This window comes from Ceratotherium simum, chromosome 28, assembly GCF_057802395.1.
Source record: "Ceratotherium simum simum isolate JZ-2026a chromosome 28, ASM5780239v1, whole genome shotgun sequence".
In the NCBI taxonomy this organism is placed as follows: Eukaryota; Metazoa; Chordata; class Mammalia; order Perissodactyla; family Rhinocerotidae; genus Ceratotherium; species Ceratotherium simum.
The window spans coordinates 16,752,591-16,770,526 of record NC_141927.1 but is presented as its reverse complement, the minus strand read 5'-3'; the positions used below and the strand labels follow the sequence as shown (position 1 = coordinate 16,770,526).

Sequence of the window (17,936 nt, the reverse complement as noted above, 5' to 3'; positions counted from 1 at the left end):
GCCAGCAGCGGAGCGCAAGCACCTAACCACTAAGCCACGGGGCCAGCCCGTCACAAGCTCTCTTATCCACCCAGGATCGGGGGAGGTTGTGATCAGAAAAGAAAGATACATTTGAGATAAAATATAAAGGATAAGTAGGAGTTACCTAGGCAGAGTGATATTGAGAGTAGGGCAGCATTCTAAGAAAAAAAAAAACAGAATGTGCAAAGAGTATGAGGCAGGAGGAATCAGTTGAAAAAAATAGTTAGTGTGACTGGAGTACAGAGAGAGGGAGTGGAATAGCAGGAGATGAGGCTGAAGATAGAGACAGGGGCCACGGCAAGCAGGACCTTGTAGGCTTCATGTCAAGGAGTTTTTATTCAAAGAACAATGGGAAGACAATGAAGGATTTTAAGCGTGGAGGTGACATGATAAGATCTGTGTTTTTTTTTTAAATCACTATGGCTTTGGTATGAAAAATATATTAAATAGGGGCAGGAGTGGATACAAAGAGACCAATTAAGAAGCTAGTGTCATAATTCGAGAGCAACTAGTGGTGGAATATGGTGGTGCAGAGCAAGAGAATAGAATTGAGATATACTTAGGAGGCCAATCTGTGTGATGATAACAGACTAAATCTAGTACATGATGGAGAAGGAATGATCAAGACTGACTCCTAGGTTTCTGACTTATATTAATGGATGGTGATGCCATTCACAGAGACAAGAAACTACAGAAGATGACTAGTTATGTGGGACTTTGACTTGGACATTTTCATTTGGAAGTGCCTTTGAGAGATGCAAAGAAAAATGCTGAGTAAGCAGTAGGTAAGTAGAAAAGCACAGCACAGAGATTCTGTAGACAGAAATTTAGAGAGTCATCACCATATAGATAAGGGAAAGACAAGACTAACCTGGGAAAGAGCCCAGAGCCGTGCTACCCAATAGAACTTCCACGATGATGGAAATGTTCATTCTGTGCTATCCAATACAGTAGCCACATATGGATACTAAGCACTTGAGATGTCGCTGGTGTGACTGAGGAACTAAACTTTAATTTACTTTTAATTAATTTAAATTTAAATAGCCACATACAGCTATTGCTTACTATAGTGGACAGCACAGTATAAAATAATAAGAGATTCAGGAACAAATCCTGAGGAACACCAACATTTAGAAGTTGAATAGAGAAGAATAAGCAAGAAGAAAAACAAACCAATAACTAGAATTAGCCAGGGCAGGTGAGGGTTCAGGAAGACAGGAATAGTCAACAATGTCAAATGCTGCCAAATGGTCAGAGGAGATAAGACTGAAAAAAGTTCACTAAGTTAGCTAGTAGTTGAACTTGCTGAACTTCCCAAATTCCATGACCAATAAGCACCTGATGTTATCAGGGGGTAAAATTCAGGCCTCAGTCAATCTGTTTGGCCAGGATGAATGATAAAAATAAGGTCAGAGGCAAGAAAATTTTCTGAGTAAACTAAAAATTCTGAGAATAATTGTTTCAAATTGTTTAGTATTTATAAGTTTGCTCTAAGAATCTCTTTGCCTAATTATACCTAATATAATTTTCCTGTCCATAGGACAAGGATCTGAGTTAGATGGTCTCAAAAAAATTTTTATATTTCTGTGATATCATTTATTTTTCCCTAGAATTGTATCAGCAATTAAACTAGCTGAGGCACTGTAAAGACCTTTAATTTCTTAAAAAGATCAAAATTCCACAAGAAAAAAAAGCCATCAAGAAAAGAATCAGGGGCTGGCCCAGTGGCATAGTGGTTAAGTTCTCACACTCCACTTCAGCAGCCCAGGGTTCAAAAGTTCAGATCCCAGGTGCAGACCTACACACAGTTCATCAAGCCATGCTGTGGCGGCATCCCACATACAAAATAGAGGGAGACTGGCACAGATGTTAGCTCAGGGACAGTCTCCCTCAAGCAAAAAAAGGAAGATTGGCAACAGATGTTAGCTCAGGGCCAATCTTTCTCACAAAAAAAAAAAAGAAAAAAAGTATCAGATTGAAACTTCCACCTTGTTAAGGAGAGTAATTTGTTCTTCATTTAAGATAAACTAACCTACTGTGAACCTAAAACATGTGCAGAGTTTTATGTGGATTTGCTGGAGTTTGTTGAAGTCTCAGAAGTCTTATTTTGAACCTTCCTGAATATACAAAGTAAAGAGGTCCACAGACCCTCCTCTGTCATCCTGAGAATAGGCAACACAGAGTTAGCTAGTTAATTCCTTAAGGTTTCACAGGGTACACAGTCAGGTAATTTCTCTCAGCCTGTTATATGGCATTTTTTCTTTAAACCCTCAAAGTATTTTCATGACTGCATATCATTTCTTAATCATCAATGATTATGACTGAAAAAGACTCGCCAGAAACGTCTTTATATGCAGCAACGAAACTATATTTACAGCATATATACACTACATTCATAAGTTCCCATCCCTAGGTTGAATCCTAAATAGTCTTAGGGTCTTCATTCTTTTTTTAAACTTCTTCAGTTTCCCATTCACCAAGAGAACATGGAAATGAGAAACACACTGGAAGTGAAATTGCTTACAAATGCACACACAACCTGGTGTCATCACTACATGGTCACACTGAGATACACATGAGCACAGCCCGATCTTTTAGGTTTATGGAAACCAGTGCAGACAGGTGGGGCTTGTGGCAAGAGGTTAACATACAGAGGCTTTTCCTCGATTCTTTGCCTAGTGGTATTTTCACTAGATCAATCTATCTCTACAACGCAAAGATCTCCAAAAACAGTTCAACAATTATATTTTGGGGAGCCTTTTAACGCTAAAAATTGAACTTATCTGAATGACTTTTACTAGGAGAAAAAAACACATATATTTGTCCAGAAATAAATTAAAAATCAATTTGAGAAAGAATAAGACATAGTAGCTCTCTAGAACCAGTTTATAAAGTAACCTTTTATTTGACAGCCACATCAAAACTCCAAAGGTCACAGAGAAACAAGAACTGCTTCTTATTCATCATGTTACTGAATATTCAATTAAAAGAAAAAGTAAGGACAATTGGGAATGCTAAATTTGACCTTCCTTTCTTATACAACAAGTATCTGCACTTACAACAATCTAATTATTTAAAATTGAAACCACCTACACATGAACTTCAAGGTGAGACAGAAGATGGTATTACGAATTAGGGAAGTCACTTCAGACTTTTAATACATTGTTCTCCTCTAATAATGGGGAACACAGCATCAGCTTGGCAAAGATACTGGACATGGAGACAGCAGAAATAGAAGACTAGTGACTATTATCTCTATATTGGTAACTTCCCAATACTTCTCTTCAGGGTTGCTCTCTCTCCATGGCGTGAACCCCAGCTTAGAAATGCCAAATGGGCACTTTTCTATCCTCTTGTTGTCCCAAATCCAGAATGTCCAAGACCAGCGAGCAGTCTCCCCCCTAAACCAGCCGGTTTATACATTCTCTCTTCCAATGTCTTCACTGAGAACCCTTCATGATCATCTAGAGCACTCAATCTAAAGACTGAAAAAACTGAGTCCTAGAGAAATAAAAGGACTTGTCCCGGTCTCATTAGGAAGCTGGCTGGAGAGCCTCGCTTGAACCAAGGTCTCTTAACTCCTGCTCTAGCACTTTTTCTTCTATACCCTAAACCTCATCTCACCAACCCGAAGCAACGAGACACAAGAGAAACAGCAGTAGCCTGGAAGTTATGATCTCAGCCTAATTTGCTTAACTTCTCTGATAGCAGGTTGTACCAGCTCTATAATGCCCCATCATCTGATTCATCTCCACATCCAACCAGTCACCAAGGAGGCAATTTTTCCTTCATAATCTTCCTTATCAATCCCTTCCTTCTCACTACCATTATCCAGGGCCTAGATTACCACACTTCATTCCTAGACACTGCATCACCCTCCTAGTTGGAATACTCCAAAACTATTTTTTAAAGATTTCATAGCTAATTGACTTTTTCATTTTTCTATTTCCATTTTCTATTTCCATGGGTAATTGTGTATTATGTTGTTTCTCCAACCCTGTTAGGGCTACAATGTCCATCCAGTGGCACTACAGAGAAATGTTTTATTATAAAAATATGAACATAAACAGACTTGAACCATCACCATGCCATAACATAACCTGAATAAAAATAGGCAAAAACTTTTTAAACTACTTCTTTTGTCAAAAAATGATTTTTATACAATTTTCAACATATAATAACTCAAATAACATGAAAAAGATTGAACACGTTTTTGGTGGAATTATTCGATAAAAAATATAATCTAAATATTCTATCAAAACATCCTAGTAATATACAGATTAAACTGGAAAGTCAATTATAAAATTTGGTCACACTCACTTCTCCACATTTATTTGCTACATGGGGCTACATAAAGCATGAGAGTTTGCTTTGTGAAGTAACACCAAAGTTGGTTCTCTCCACAAGGTTCTCCAGCATGTTCTATATCTACTGAACGGTCAAAGTGCGACAGAAGAGCTAATACCACGCAACAAACACCCAGCCCCCTCTACTTTTCCCCTCTAAAGGCTTGTCTGATTTATTCCCAGCTCCTGATATTGATCACTACATGAAGGACCTTTAGGGCCCAAGAAAGCCCCTAGGGCGCCAGTCTACTGTAGGGTGGGATCTCTTGACTTTCATGTAAGCCAAATGAATCAGAACCTCGGAACCCAATGTGAAGTCACCCTGGCATGGAAATCACTCGTCCCCAACTCGAAGACTGTAAGATTATTTCAAGCTAGTTTTGCATACAGAAAGAGTGAAAATTCTAGACTTTAAGAAAGGAAGAGATTCTCTTGCTCAAAGCCAAACCAAATAAACGAACACTATCCAATCAGAATTTGGCATAAAACTTAAAAAGAGAAATACATTTGATCAAAGAACGTTTATAAAATAAGATTTTACTTATTATTTGAGTTCAAATTTACTAAGTACCTCCACGCCAGAAACCAAGCTAGACATGAACATGCTGTTTTTCATTCAGTCACTAAGTATGAAAGATTCCTAGAAATCCCTAATTACCTCCTGCACTGTCCAATATGGCAGCCGCTAGCCACATGCTTAAGCTAGCTTTGCCACAAACTGAATTTTCAGTCTCCACCTTCTCATTCTTTTTTAACAGCTTTATTGAAATATAATTCACATACTATAAATTTTACCCATTTACCACATATAATTCAATGGTTTTTAGTACATTTAGAGTTGTGCAACCATCACCACAATCTAAAGACAGAACATTTTCGTCACCCCTCAAAAACACTTGTGCCCATTAGCAGTCACTCCTCATTTCCCATGCCATCTCATCTCATCTCTACCCTGACAGCCCTAGGTAACTAATAATTTACTTTCTCTCTGTATAGATTTGCCTATTCGGGACATTTCATATAAATGAAATCATGCAATAGGTGCCCTTTTGTAACTGGCTTCTTTCACTTTGCATAATTTTTTCAAGGTTCATCCATGGTGTATAGCATCTATCAGTACTTCATTCTTTTCTATTGCTGAATGATACTCCATTGCATGGATATACCACCTTTTGTGGATGGCCATTTGGGTTGTTTCCACTTTTTGGTTGTTATGAATAACGCTATCTCACAAACATTCAAGTACAGGTTTTTTGTAGACATGCATTTTCTTTTCTCTTAGGTATACACCTAGGAGTGGAAACTCTAGGTCTCCTGGTAATTCTACGTTTAACATTTTGAGGAACTGCCAAACTGTTTTTCATTTTCCATTTCCACCAGCAATCTATCAGGGTTCCAATTTCTCTACATCTTTAGCAACACATATTATTATCTGTTTTTTATTTTAGCCTAGAATTCTAGTGTGTGTGAAGTGGTATCTCATATTGGTTTTGATTTGCATTTCCCTAATGTCTAATGATGTAGGGCATGTTTTCATGTGCTTATTAGCCATTTGTATATCTTCTTTGGAGAAATGTCTATGCAAATCCTTTGCCCATTTTTCGATTGGGTTGTCTTTTGATTATCAAGTTGTATGAGTTCTTTATATATTCTGGATACAAGCCCTATATCATATATATGATATGCAAATATTTTCTCCCATTTTCTGGGCTGTTCACTTTCTTGTGACACACACAAGTTTTTAACTTTTGATGAAGTCCAATTTACCCTTTTTTTTGGCCACTTACGTTTCCCTTTATTCTTATACAGACCCACACAATTTGCTAGAGCACTGATTCCACAGAAACTGTCTTTGTTCTGGACATAAAGACACATTATGGCTTAAATCACCTATATGGTTTCAGCTATCCTCCTTTTTGCTGTGAGTTTATTTCTTACTTTGAATCCTATTATAGACTTAAAAGAGACTAATTTAGAAAAAGGTATCTGGGCCGGCCCGGTGGCTTAGCGGTTAAGTGTGTGTGCTCCGCTGCTGGCAGCCCAGCTTCGGATCCCGGGTGCGCACCGACACACGGCTTCTCCAGCCATGCTGAGGCCGCGTCCCACATGCAGCAACTGGAAGGATGTGCAGCTATGACATACAACTATCTACTGGGGCTTTGGGGGAAAAAATAAATAAATAAAATCTTTTAAAAAAATTAAAAAAATTAAAAAAAAAGAAAGAAAAAGCTATCTACTGGTACCAAAATTAACCCAAAAGGAGATTAATGTAGCAAACCTTAATGTGGTCATAGAGCTTACTGAAAATAAATGTTCCTAGCATTTTCACAAAAAAGGAACTACAATGCTATCTTAAACTTAATAGTTACAATGTTGTAGGTTGAATTGTGTCCCCCAAAAAGATATGCTGAAGTCCTAAACCCTGGTACCTGTGAATGTGACCTTATTTGGAAACAGGGCCTTTGCAGATGTACTCAAGTTCAGATGAGTTCAGCTTAATTAGTGTGGGCCCTAATCCAATGACTGGTGTCCTCATAAGAAAACAAAGACACAGGCACAGGGAGAATGCCATGTGATGATAGACGCGGAGAGTCGAGTGATGTGTCTTCAAGCCAAAGAATGCCGAGGATTGCTGGCAACACCAAAAACTAAGAGAAAGGCATGGAAGAGATTCTTCCCTACAGCATTCAGAGAGAGCATGGCCCTGCCGCCAACACCTTGATTTTGGACTTCTAGCCATCAGAACTGTGAAAGAACACATTTTTCTACTGAAACCACCCAGTTTGTGGTAGTTTGCTATGGCAGCCCTAGGAAACCAATACATATAATAAACCAAATGCTTTAGTTATAATTAAAATTCAACCAAAATACACCAAATTAAGAGTAAATTCTGCCAGTTAATTTGTCCTTATATAATAAAATGCACATACACTCTCATGCTAAATTTTCATGTTAAACACTAAGCATGTAACAAAGAACTAATCTTGGCAGTTTAACTTTGCAAAAAGCAGTAAGACTAAATCTTACTAAATCTAACACATCCACTGGAGTGTTAAACTGTGTGGATGCAGAGGTTGGAGATGATGATCACTGCTGACCAGTGACCTCAGAGAAGTAATGAAACCAGCCTCCTATGTTTTCTGTCCCCAGGCAAAATAGCTCCGAGGCCCCCAGCGAGCTCAGCCTCTTGTTTGCCTTTTCGCCAGTGCGTGAACAGAGAGGGCCATGACACCCTAGACAGTCTTGTAAGGACAGCCTAGATGGAAAACGGAGGCACGAAAGTAAGAAGTGTCACTGAGCTTGCCTAGTACCGTAACTGCCGTGGGCTGAATTCTATTCCCCCCATCCCAAATTTGTATGTTTTAGTCCTAACACCTAGTACCTCCGAATGACTGTTTTTGGAGATACGGTTTTTACGGTGGTGACTAAGTTAAGATGGGGTCATTAGGGTGAGCCCTAATCCAATGTGATTGGTGTCCTTGTAAGAATAGGAAATTTAGACACATACGTGGACAGAGGAAAGACGATGTGAAGACATAGGAAGAAGATGGCTACCTACAAGCCAAGAAGAGAGGCCTGAAACAGATCCTTCCATCACTGCCCTCAAAAGGAACCAATCCTGCCAACACCCTATCTCGAACTTCTAGACTCCAGAACTGTGAGAAAATAAATTTCTGTTGTTGAAGCAACTCAGTCTGTGGGACTTTGTTACGGCAGCCCTAGTAAACTAATAAAATAACACGAAATAAGAAAGGTATTTTTCTGACTAAAATCACATAACGAGGAGGAGCACTGAGAAAAGATAACGGTGGCGGGGCTGGCCCAGCGGTACAGTGGTTAAGTTTGCACACTCAGCTTCAGCGGCCCGGGTTCACGGGTTCAGATCCCAGGCACAGACCGACACACCACTTGTCAAGCCATGCTGTGGTGATGACCCACATAAAGCAGAGGAAGATGGGCACAGATGTTAGCCCAGGGCCAATCTTCCTCAGCTAAAAGAGGAGGATTGGCAACAGATGTTAGCTCAGGGCTAATCTTCCTCACACACACAAAAAAAGATAATAGTGGCAACAAGAAATTCGTCTCTAGTATTCTCTTTAAAACATCTGTCAAACTGACAGAAATGAAGCATCTTCCCTGTGGGATCTATGAGAAAAAGGAGAGGAACAGAGCCTATACTCTTGTTGGAATTATTCGGATCACATCCCCTTTACAGGCTCAAAAGCCTCCAAAGACTTCCTTCCTCATTCAGAAGAAAAGCCAAAGTCCCTATAACCAGTACGGCCCTTCATGATAGGGTCCCTGCCACCTCTCTGATCTCATGTTCGGCTTCTCTCTCCCGACTCACCCCTCTCCATCTACAGAGGCCGCCTGCTTCCACATCAGAGTGTTGCACCTGTCCTTCCCCAGATACCCTCAGGCCCCCAGGTCTTGGTTCATAGGTGACCACTGGGGTGAGGTCTTCCCAGATCAATGGACCTGAATGCAAAATGAGCCTCTACTCCAGCTGAACCAGCATTCCCTACCACACACCTCCACCCCAGCTTTGTTCTTCTCCAAGGCACATATCGCCATCTGAAATACCATATATTTTATTCTCTTATTGTCTCATTCTCTCCCAGCCTAGTTTAGGGACTCAATGAATGAGAGATTTTGTCTTGCTCACTACTGTATCACAATCACCTAGTCAGTGTTCAGTATGCATTTCTGAATGAACGCACTTGCACCATCTTCCTTACGGGGCTAAGATTAAGAATTAGTGCCTCTTCATAGTCTATACCTTCATTTCCTTTTTTACAAAGCTCCTGCCTTCTGTCAGTGACTCAGAGACAATAAAAGTCCCCAGCCCAAGCTTCCTTTTGCCTCTGTGTGCTAAAAAGAAACCTGGGAGCATGTTTTAAGTCTCTGGGCCAACTCTTCCTTGTTCTGGTAGCACCCTACTCCCTGATGGGGCTTGAGTGAGCCTGGAGACTTTCGTGGGAAGTCTAGCATACAAGACGGTAGTGTTCACTGCCTCTCAGCTACGAATCAAGACCTGCTCTGCACTCTGGACAGTAACATGTCCTTCAACTTCGTATGTGAGAAGGGGAATATGCTAGCACCAGGCAAACTACAAGGGAGTTGAGAGCCATCTTAACATTTTAAGTATTCCTCAGTATCATGCCTGGGTAAAAATCTCCTCATTTGAAGAGAAACAAAGAGGGAAAAAAAGACATAGAACATATTTATTTTTTAAATCTACAAGAGTAGAAGGAGGAAAGAAGCTGTTCACAATACAAATGCTTAACTAAAATGTTAAGTAAATTATGAAACATCAACTCACTGGAGTCATTTAAATGACTATCAAGATTATGTTTCCAAATAGAAATATTAATGAACATTAAGATTAAATTTTAACATGAGAAAAAATTAAGAAATCCTCTTTAGTTTAAAAACAGAACAGAAGCACTATATATCCAATGATTTTAATCTTCTAAAATTGTGACTACAGATGAATAAAGTTTATAAGGGAACACAGAAATACAAAGGTTTTTGTTAGGATGAAATTATACTGACTTTCTCTAATGCTGTTACACTATTATTTTATTAAATCTGAAATATTTAAATGGAAGCCAGAAGAATGCACATACTTGCCAAAGCTCTGACAGGAGAGAGAAGACTGGGGATGGACCTAGGACCTTCAGGGTGTAGAACTGAAGAAAACAAAGTGGTTCTTACCCTTGTGCCTCTTCAGCTGGGGAAAGCTGCTAATTGTAGTTGCTTGGATTATTTCCACTACAATTTGATACCTGATTTTCAAAAAGAGAGAAAAAGAAAAGATTGAATAGGAAGAAAATACTATTTTCAGAGAGACTTTTTAGACTGTTTGTACTAATCAAATAAAACAGAAGAACTGCAAGTCCTGCCCCAGGATCATTAAAACCATCCAATATGGATTGAGCCAGGTGCTATGCCATGTGTCAGTCATTTCTGAGACCCTAACGTAAGAATCATGAGCTTACTCCCCCCACTCCTGTCTCTATGCCAGAAGCATTACTACCCGGCCCCTCTCTGAGACAGAAACTTTGAGGTTATGCTCAACTCCCCCCTCTCTTTCACGCCTCACCGCTACCCTCCTCTTTCCCCATTAGTAACCAGAGCCTATTGATTCTACCCCTAAATCTGCACTGTCCAATAAGGTGGCCATGAGCCACAGGTGGTGACTTTAATTAATAAGTTAAAAATTCAGTTCCTCAGTTGCACTAGCCACATTTGAAGTGGTCAACAGCCACGCGCGCCTCATGCACCATATTGTACAGTGCAAATGGAACATTTCCATCACTGCAGGAAGTTCTATCAGATGGTGTCATCCTACATACTTCTCAAAGCCGTCCTCTCCTCTCCAGTGCCACTGTCACTGTCTTAGTGATTTCCCTCATTACTTCTCACTTCGAAGACCATTCCAGACCAAGAGAATCAGAGTATCTGCACTTGCATCAATATTGTTGAAGCTTCCTAGGTAATTCTAACGAACACAGAGAGCTGAGAACCATAAGAGTAGAGTGCCAGGTATATGTATGTGTGACTGAGAACACCTCCAAGTCAGGAAGAATACAAGTTTACATTTTAGGTGCTGAAGACAACCCTAGAGTTGTGGCTATTCTGAGCATATTCAGTTGGGCTTCATGAACCCAAGTTCTTAAGGGCTATTCAGTGGTTACTAAGTATTGCCCAAGCAAACTCACCTATGCTGAGAGTTTCTTAGCCCTTAATTATATTGACTGATTAAGAACCAGCCATAATAAAGCTATTTAACATTAGTTCTTACTCTGAAGACAAACTCTGCAGCATTCTAAGTTTAATGCCACATTTGGCTGGCTTTTAGAGCACAAAATAAGATACGTTCTTTTGCTTTTCAACTAAAACCCAGATGACAGACATGAATTCATCATAGTCGTGGCTATTCATGGACTCCTCACAGACTCACATCTTTTTATTTCTTCACTTGTGTAATATAAATATCGACGCCTGCCTCTCACCATCTCAAAGAACAGGCTGTCCGGAGCATTGTCGGCATGTCACCTGGAGATTGTGGCAGACACTGCTGGTTGCCAATATCCTGTCTCTCTTTCTTCCTCACTAACTGAACCACAGTTTCATCAGGAAAGCAAGGCACCCAGCTAAAAATGCTAACCTTCTCCCTAGCAGGTAGGGACGGCCATTTCATATAGTTCTAGCCTATGAGGTATAAGCAGAAGTGCTGCGTGGGGTGGGGATACCAGGAAAGCTTTCTAAAGGGGCAGATCCCACAGACAAGCCCTTTCAGTCTTTTGTCCTTGCCCTTCCCCCATTTTCCTACATGGAACAAGAATGCAACCTGCACAACAGCCAGGAGGATGCAAGTCACAGGCTACGATGGTGACATAAGAGGACAGGAGGAGTTCAGGTCTCCAATGACACCACTGAGCCATCATAACAGCCCCAGACAGCCTATCCCAGGACATCTTCTTACATGAGGAAAATAAACCTATAACTCGTTTAAGTGACTATGTGTCAAGTTGTCTCATGGCCAAACACCATCCCAACAGATAGAGAGCTCTTTGAAGACTCCATGCACAGAGAAGACATCTCTAGGCTAAATACACGCTCAGGCAGTGTTCTCCAAATGGAAGCCTTGCTAGAGCATTAATGATCAGTCAAGTTTTCTGAAGGAACTGCCTTCTTCCTCCAAATAATGGTAAAGCACAAAAATAGCTCTTTATGTGATTTTTCCTGCAAACTGCTGAATGAATGAGGAAACATTTTATAAGAAGCACACACAAACCTGGAACTGTCAAAGTCTAACACTCCCTAACCAAGTCTGTAATTTAACCTTGGACTTAGATTTTACGAGCGGAAAGCACTGACTTCTCATTCAACCCCAGCACCTGCCTCCAAACTCCTCCTTGTGTATTGCCATCAGGATGACCTGAAAACAGACCAATGCCCTTTCACACAGCCATTCGAATCTCAGGAACTTACCCTAAAGAAACAATTTAATAGAAGCAACAACAACAAAAAATTATATACATGCTTGTAGCAACTTCTACAAAGAAAAGCATGAGAATAATCTATGTGTTCAATATGCTTTCATTAAATAAACATTTGTTAATCTTTTCCTGTGTTCTAGACACATGGGAACAAATAACACCAATATGGTCCCTGCTTTCAGGAAGTTCTGGGGATATGTGAGACCAAGGGGAACGCACTCAGCCAACGATATTTAGAATTACAAAGATTACGTATAAATATATTTTAATGACACACTAATTCTAAAATGCAAAATAACATGCACATTTATGATGGCAGATATGTAAATATGTGGGTATACGAACAAGGGTTACAGTGCACAATAGAGACAAAGGAAAATGAAAGGCAGTTGTGTTACAATGGTAGAAATATAAGTCATTTTTAAACGTTTTCCAAATTGTCCATCTGTCTGTCTGTCTATCTATCTTAGCCTATTCAAACTAAACTTATCTTCTTTCCTGCATAGGAAGCTCTCCTTACCTCTCCATTACTGCACTAGCATCATCATCCTTCTATCCTTCTAGGCTCAAAATCTTATCTTAGATATTTGCCCTACCAGTAAATTTCAGTCTCAAAGCCCTACTGATTTGTCCTTTGCATCTTTAAATAAGTTCCTTTCTTAACTCTTCCTTTTGTCACCACCCTATCTCAGGCTTTCTTCTCCCACACGAGTCAGTGCAACGGCTAAACAGTCTAACCATCTCTTTGACTTCAATCCTTTCTCCCATCCAAACCGTCCTGAGCACCCCTGTCAAAACACATTCCTAAAAGACCCCTTTCCTCTCATCCTTCCCTTGCTCCACACCTCCAGTGACCTCGCCAAAGGAGTAACCCTGCATTCCAGCCTGCCATTCCCTCTGCAACCTGGCACTGGCCCTCTTATGCAATCCAACTTCTTTTTCTCCTCAATATAAACCTGGACTTAAGCCAGGCCAGTTTCTACAGTGCCCTCCAAAACTCGAGTCACTTTCCAAGCTTTTGCTCACGCTGTTTCCTTCTGGAAACAATCTCCCTACTTGTCCACTTAACTAGATCTTACATGTAGTACTTCTTCCCTCAAATCTTCCCTAATTCCTCTAATCCACATTAATCTTTCTCTTTTCTGAAATCCTAAATTACTTCAGCTCTATAATAGTACCTATTCATATACCATTTTATATCGCTGTTTTAAAGGGTCACAATTCCACAAAGAGTGCTGTGAATGAAGAAAATGGTGTGGCCAGTCCTTTCAGGGCCTAACACTTCTTTAAAAAATGGTAACACATTTAAGCCTAAGCCAAAATTATGGCTTTGTCTGTAATAAAAATACACTACCTTTTTTCTCTCCAACTAGATCATGAGCCTCTTTGAAGACAGGGATTGGTGTCTTGTACTATCCTGTAGGACCTAGCTTGGCACTAAACATATGATAGGCACTCAGCAAATATTAACAAGTACTATGGACTGAATGTTTGTGTTCCCCCATAATGCATATGTTGAAGCCTAATCCCCAAAGTGATGGTATTTGGAGGTGGGACCTTTGGGAAGTGATTAGGTAGGTAGGGTGGTAACTTCACAAATGAGATGAACTCCCTTATAAAAAAGAGACCTCAGAGAGCTCTCTGTCCACTATATGAAGTTACAGCGAGAAGTCTATAAACCAGGGAGTGGGTCCTCACCAGACATGGAATCTGCCGGCACCTTGATCTTGGACTTCCCAGCCTCCAGAAGTGTGAGAAAGAAATGTCTGCTGTTTAAGCCACCCATTCTATGGTATTTTTGTTATAGCAGTCCAAACTGACTAAGACAATGAGCTAAATTAATAAGCATTAACATCTATAACACTTAACAGGTACAAATAATATTTGGAACAATCTATTCTTTTGATATTCTTAGTGATTCACACTCTGGAACAAATGAGTCATCAATGGTCCTGAAGAAAATACATGCCATCTGAATAAAGAGTTACATTTTTAAAATGAATACATAAAATCATAATGCAATACCAACTACCACTTACAGATTCCTTTCATTGGGCACCAGGTACCTGTTTAGATACTTTAATTTACCTGATCTCACTTAATCCTCATAACAAGGTACTGTAATTATCCCCACATTACAGAGGAGGAAGTTGGAGCTCAGGTGGATTAAGAAATCTATCCAAGGTCTCACTGCTTTTAAGTACTAGAGCCAAAATTACAACCTAGGACTGCGTGACTCGAAAGCTCATGTTCTTAACCATTTTCCCGCTACCCTCAAATTCAATATAGGTTAATGTTTATCTCGTCCAAGGCCTTTCCAAGTACATAAGCATGGCTAATGCCAGACAATCTTTCCAGCCTTCCTGCCTTCTCTCTCCCTCTTGGATAGCATTTTCCTGCCAAACCAGACTGCATGCAATACCCCAAACACACTCCGGCTTGTCCCTGACTCCCAGCCTTTGCTCTGTTTCTTCTGTCTTGCACACAACCCCTCCCCCTTATCTGTTGAAATCCTATTTGTTCTTTTTTTTTTTTTTTTTGTGAGGAAGATCAGCCCTGAGCTAACATCCATGCCAATCCTCCTCTTTGTGCTGAGGAAGACCGGCTCTGAGCTAACATCTATTGCCAATCCTCCTCCTTTTTTTTTTTTCCCCAAAGCCCCAGTAGATAGTTGTATGTCATAGCTGCACATCCTTCTAGTTGCTGTATGCGGGACGTGGCCTCAGCACGGCCAGAGAAGCGGTGCGTCAGTGCGTGCCTGGGATCCGAACCCAGGCTGCCAGTAGCAGAGCGTGCGCACTTAACCGCTAAGCCACGGGGCCGGCCCAATCCTATTTGTTCTTAAACACTCAGTTCATGGCCTTTCTTCTCTGAAACTTCCTGGATTCCTCTCTTCCACAGGATGAAATATTTGCTCCGACCCACTTCATTAGTTCTTTATACTCCACTTCTCGTCTTAATATCTTGCTTCATATTTAGCCATTTATACCCACGTGGGTCTCCCAGGCTGGACTACTAACACCTTGATGACAGGGGAAAGAATCCAAGGATCCACAAGCAATTCATCTTTATATACACCAGACCCTCCTCACGCAGTGCTCTGCATACAGTAGGCATTTGAAGGTGATTACTGAATCTGTAGAGTTCACTTTCACTTGATACCAAAAGGTGAAGTAGGAAATGAGTAGCTTTTTCATTCTCAACAAAAACCATACAATATATACTGGCAAATGTTGGCTATCCCTGATGGCACAGGCTTCCTAGTCCTCTGGGGAGCTATTCAGGGATGCCCGGCACTCTCTGGGCTTTCTTCCTCCAGACGGGGACATGGCCTTGCTGGTGCCAAGTTTGGTTCAAGAACCAGGAGGACTGATATTTGTAAACATTCTCTTGGTCAGAAGTGCAGAGATTGCTAGTATGTGTGTTTCCAAATAATAATGTAAACCCAAATATTAAGAGGAAGCAGCATAACAAGAATTCCGCTCTTGGGCCGGCCCGGTGGCTCAAGCGGTTAAGTGTGCGCGCTCCGCTGCGACAGCCCAGGGTTCGCCGGTTCGGATCCCGGGCGCACACCGACGCACTGCTTGGCAAGCCATGCTGTGGCAGCGTCCCATATAAAGTGGAGGAAGATGGGCACAGATGTTAGCCCAGGGCCAGTCTTCCTCAGCAAAAAAAAGAGGAGGATTGGCAGATGTTAGCACAAGGCTGATCTCACAAAAAAACAAGAATTCACCTCTTTTCCAACTCTGGCAAGATCCTCCCTAGAGTACTCCCTTCCCAGGGACAAGGGAAAAAAATCACACAAAGATAACTGCCCCCTGCAGGTCGGAGTCGCCACCTCACCTCTCTTTAGCTTTATTCACTTATAAATTAATAATGACTTAGAGAAGATGTGTATTGATGACCTCTTCCCACCAATCTTAAACTTGCCTGAAATGCCACACAGTCCTTCAAAATCACCTTAGAAATCTATACTTTTATTGCCCTTCTACTGTCTATTGTTGAGAACAGCCTTGGAACTCTATTAGAATTGATTTCAAAGTTATTTATAAGCCAGACCAAAAAAAAAAAAAAAAAAAATTAGTCTCTTCATTTCATTAGGCACACCTTACACAGATTTTTTTTTTAAATATTATTTTAGAGCTGTCTCAGGTGTGCACGTGCTGGAATGCCTTAGGAGAGCCAAAGGCTAGACAAATCCTAGTCTCAGGTGTACAAGATGGTAAACGGTTTAAAATGCGGTTTTATACTAAAATTAGCAATCTTATACATTAGACTACCATATACATACAGGTGTTTAATAAAAATTAAAAACTTAAAAATAATGTTTTCAGAGTTGCCACAGGCTACTTTACACTAGGCTAGGGATAACGTTTTCACTAGAGAGACTTCAGTTAAAGCGTTTGAGAACAAATAAAGCAACCGTGATTTCAGCCGGCTAAGCTGAAGCTGTTTCCCAATTTAGGAAATGTATCAGAGCAGTTAAGAATGCGTGCTTTGGCACCAGACGGCCTGGGTTCAAATCCTGCTTCCAACACTTGCTGGGTCACCCTGGGAAAATTATTTAAACTTTCTAAAGCTCAAGAGTCCTCATCTGTAAAAAGAGGAATAACTATTTTTCCTCATAGGCTTGCCATGAAGATTAAAGGAGGTAACACCTTTAATATATCTGAAATAGTCCCTGCTCCACAGTGAGGGTTCAGTAAATGTTAACTATTATTATTGTTCCTTAACACAGCTATTGACTCTTTAGGGAGTTGGTATGTGCATGTGTTTGTAAAATATATTAAAAAATTTTTTGAAGTAGGCTTACTTTTTCCTAATTATAAGAATGTCTTGGGCCGGCCCCATGGCGTAGCGGTTAAGTGCGTGCGCTCCACTGTTGGCGGCCAAGGTTTGGATCCCGGGCATGCACGAATGCACCGCTTGTCAGGCCATGCTGTGGTGGCGTCCCACATAAAGTCGCCACACATAAAGTAGAGGAAGATCGGCATGGGTGTTAGCTCAGGGCCAGTCTTCCTCAGCAAAAAGAGGAGGATTGGCATGGATGTTAGCTCAGGGCTGATCTTCCTCACAAAAAACAAAAACAAAAACAAAAACAAGGGGCCGGCTCGGTGGCCCAAGTGGTTAAGTGTGCGTGCTGCATTGCGGCGGGCAGCCCGGGGTTCGCCAATTCGGATCCCGGGCGCGCACTGACGCACCGCTGGTCAAGCATGCTGTGGCAGCATCCCATATAAAGTGGAGGAAGATGGGCAAAGATGTTAGCCCAGGGCCAGTCTTCCTCAGCAAAAAGAGGAGGATTGGCAGATGTTAGCTCAGGGCTGATCTTCCTCACAAAAAACAAAAACAAAAAGAATGTCTCAACCTAACGAATCTATGATCACGAGGTCACTGTAATCCAACAAAATCAGATTTATTGACCCACTGCAATGAGCAAGAGGGACTGTGGTGGCCTCTCCTCCCAAAAAAGAAACAGTACAGTTAGTACAGGATTCTGGGAAGAGTGGAGTGTAGATGAAATTTAAATGAAGCAGCACTGTGACAGGCTCAACCCAGGGCT

General features: G+C 40.9%; 1 protein-coding gene across 4 annotated transcripts in view; it reads right to left on the bottom strand.

Moving 5' to 3' along the window:
* The window catches only part of SNX25 (sorting nexin 25), a 129,803-nt gene that overhangs the window by 48,377 nt on the left and 63,490 nt on the right, over positions 1-17,936 (bottom strand). The window contains exon 6 of one of the 4 annotated variants that reach the window (XM_087418361.1): positions 10,086-10,156. The exons of the other annotated variants lie outside the window; for them this stretch is intronic. Coding sequence (XP_087274487.1) covers positions 10,086-10,156 — 71 coding nt within the window. The remainder of the gene's footprint in view (positions 1-10,085; positions 10,157-17,936) is intronic. 4 annotated transcript variants of the gene reach the window in all.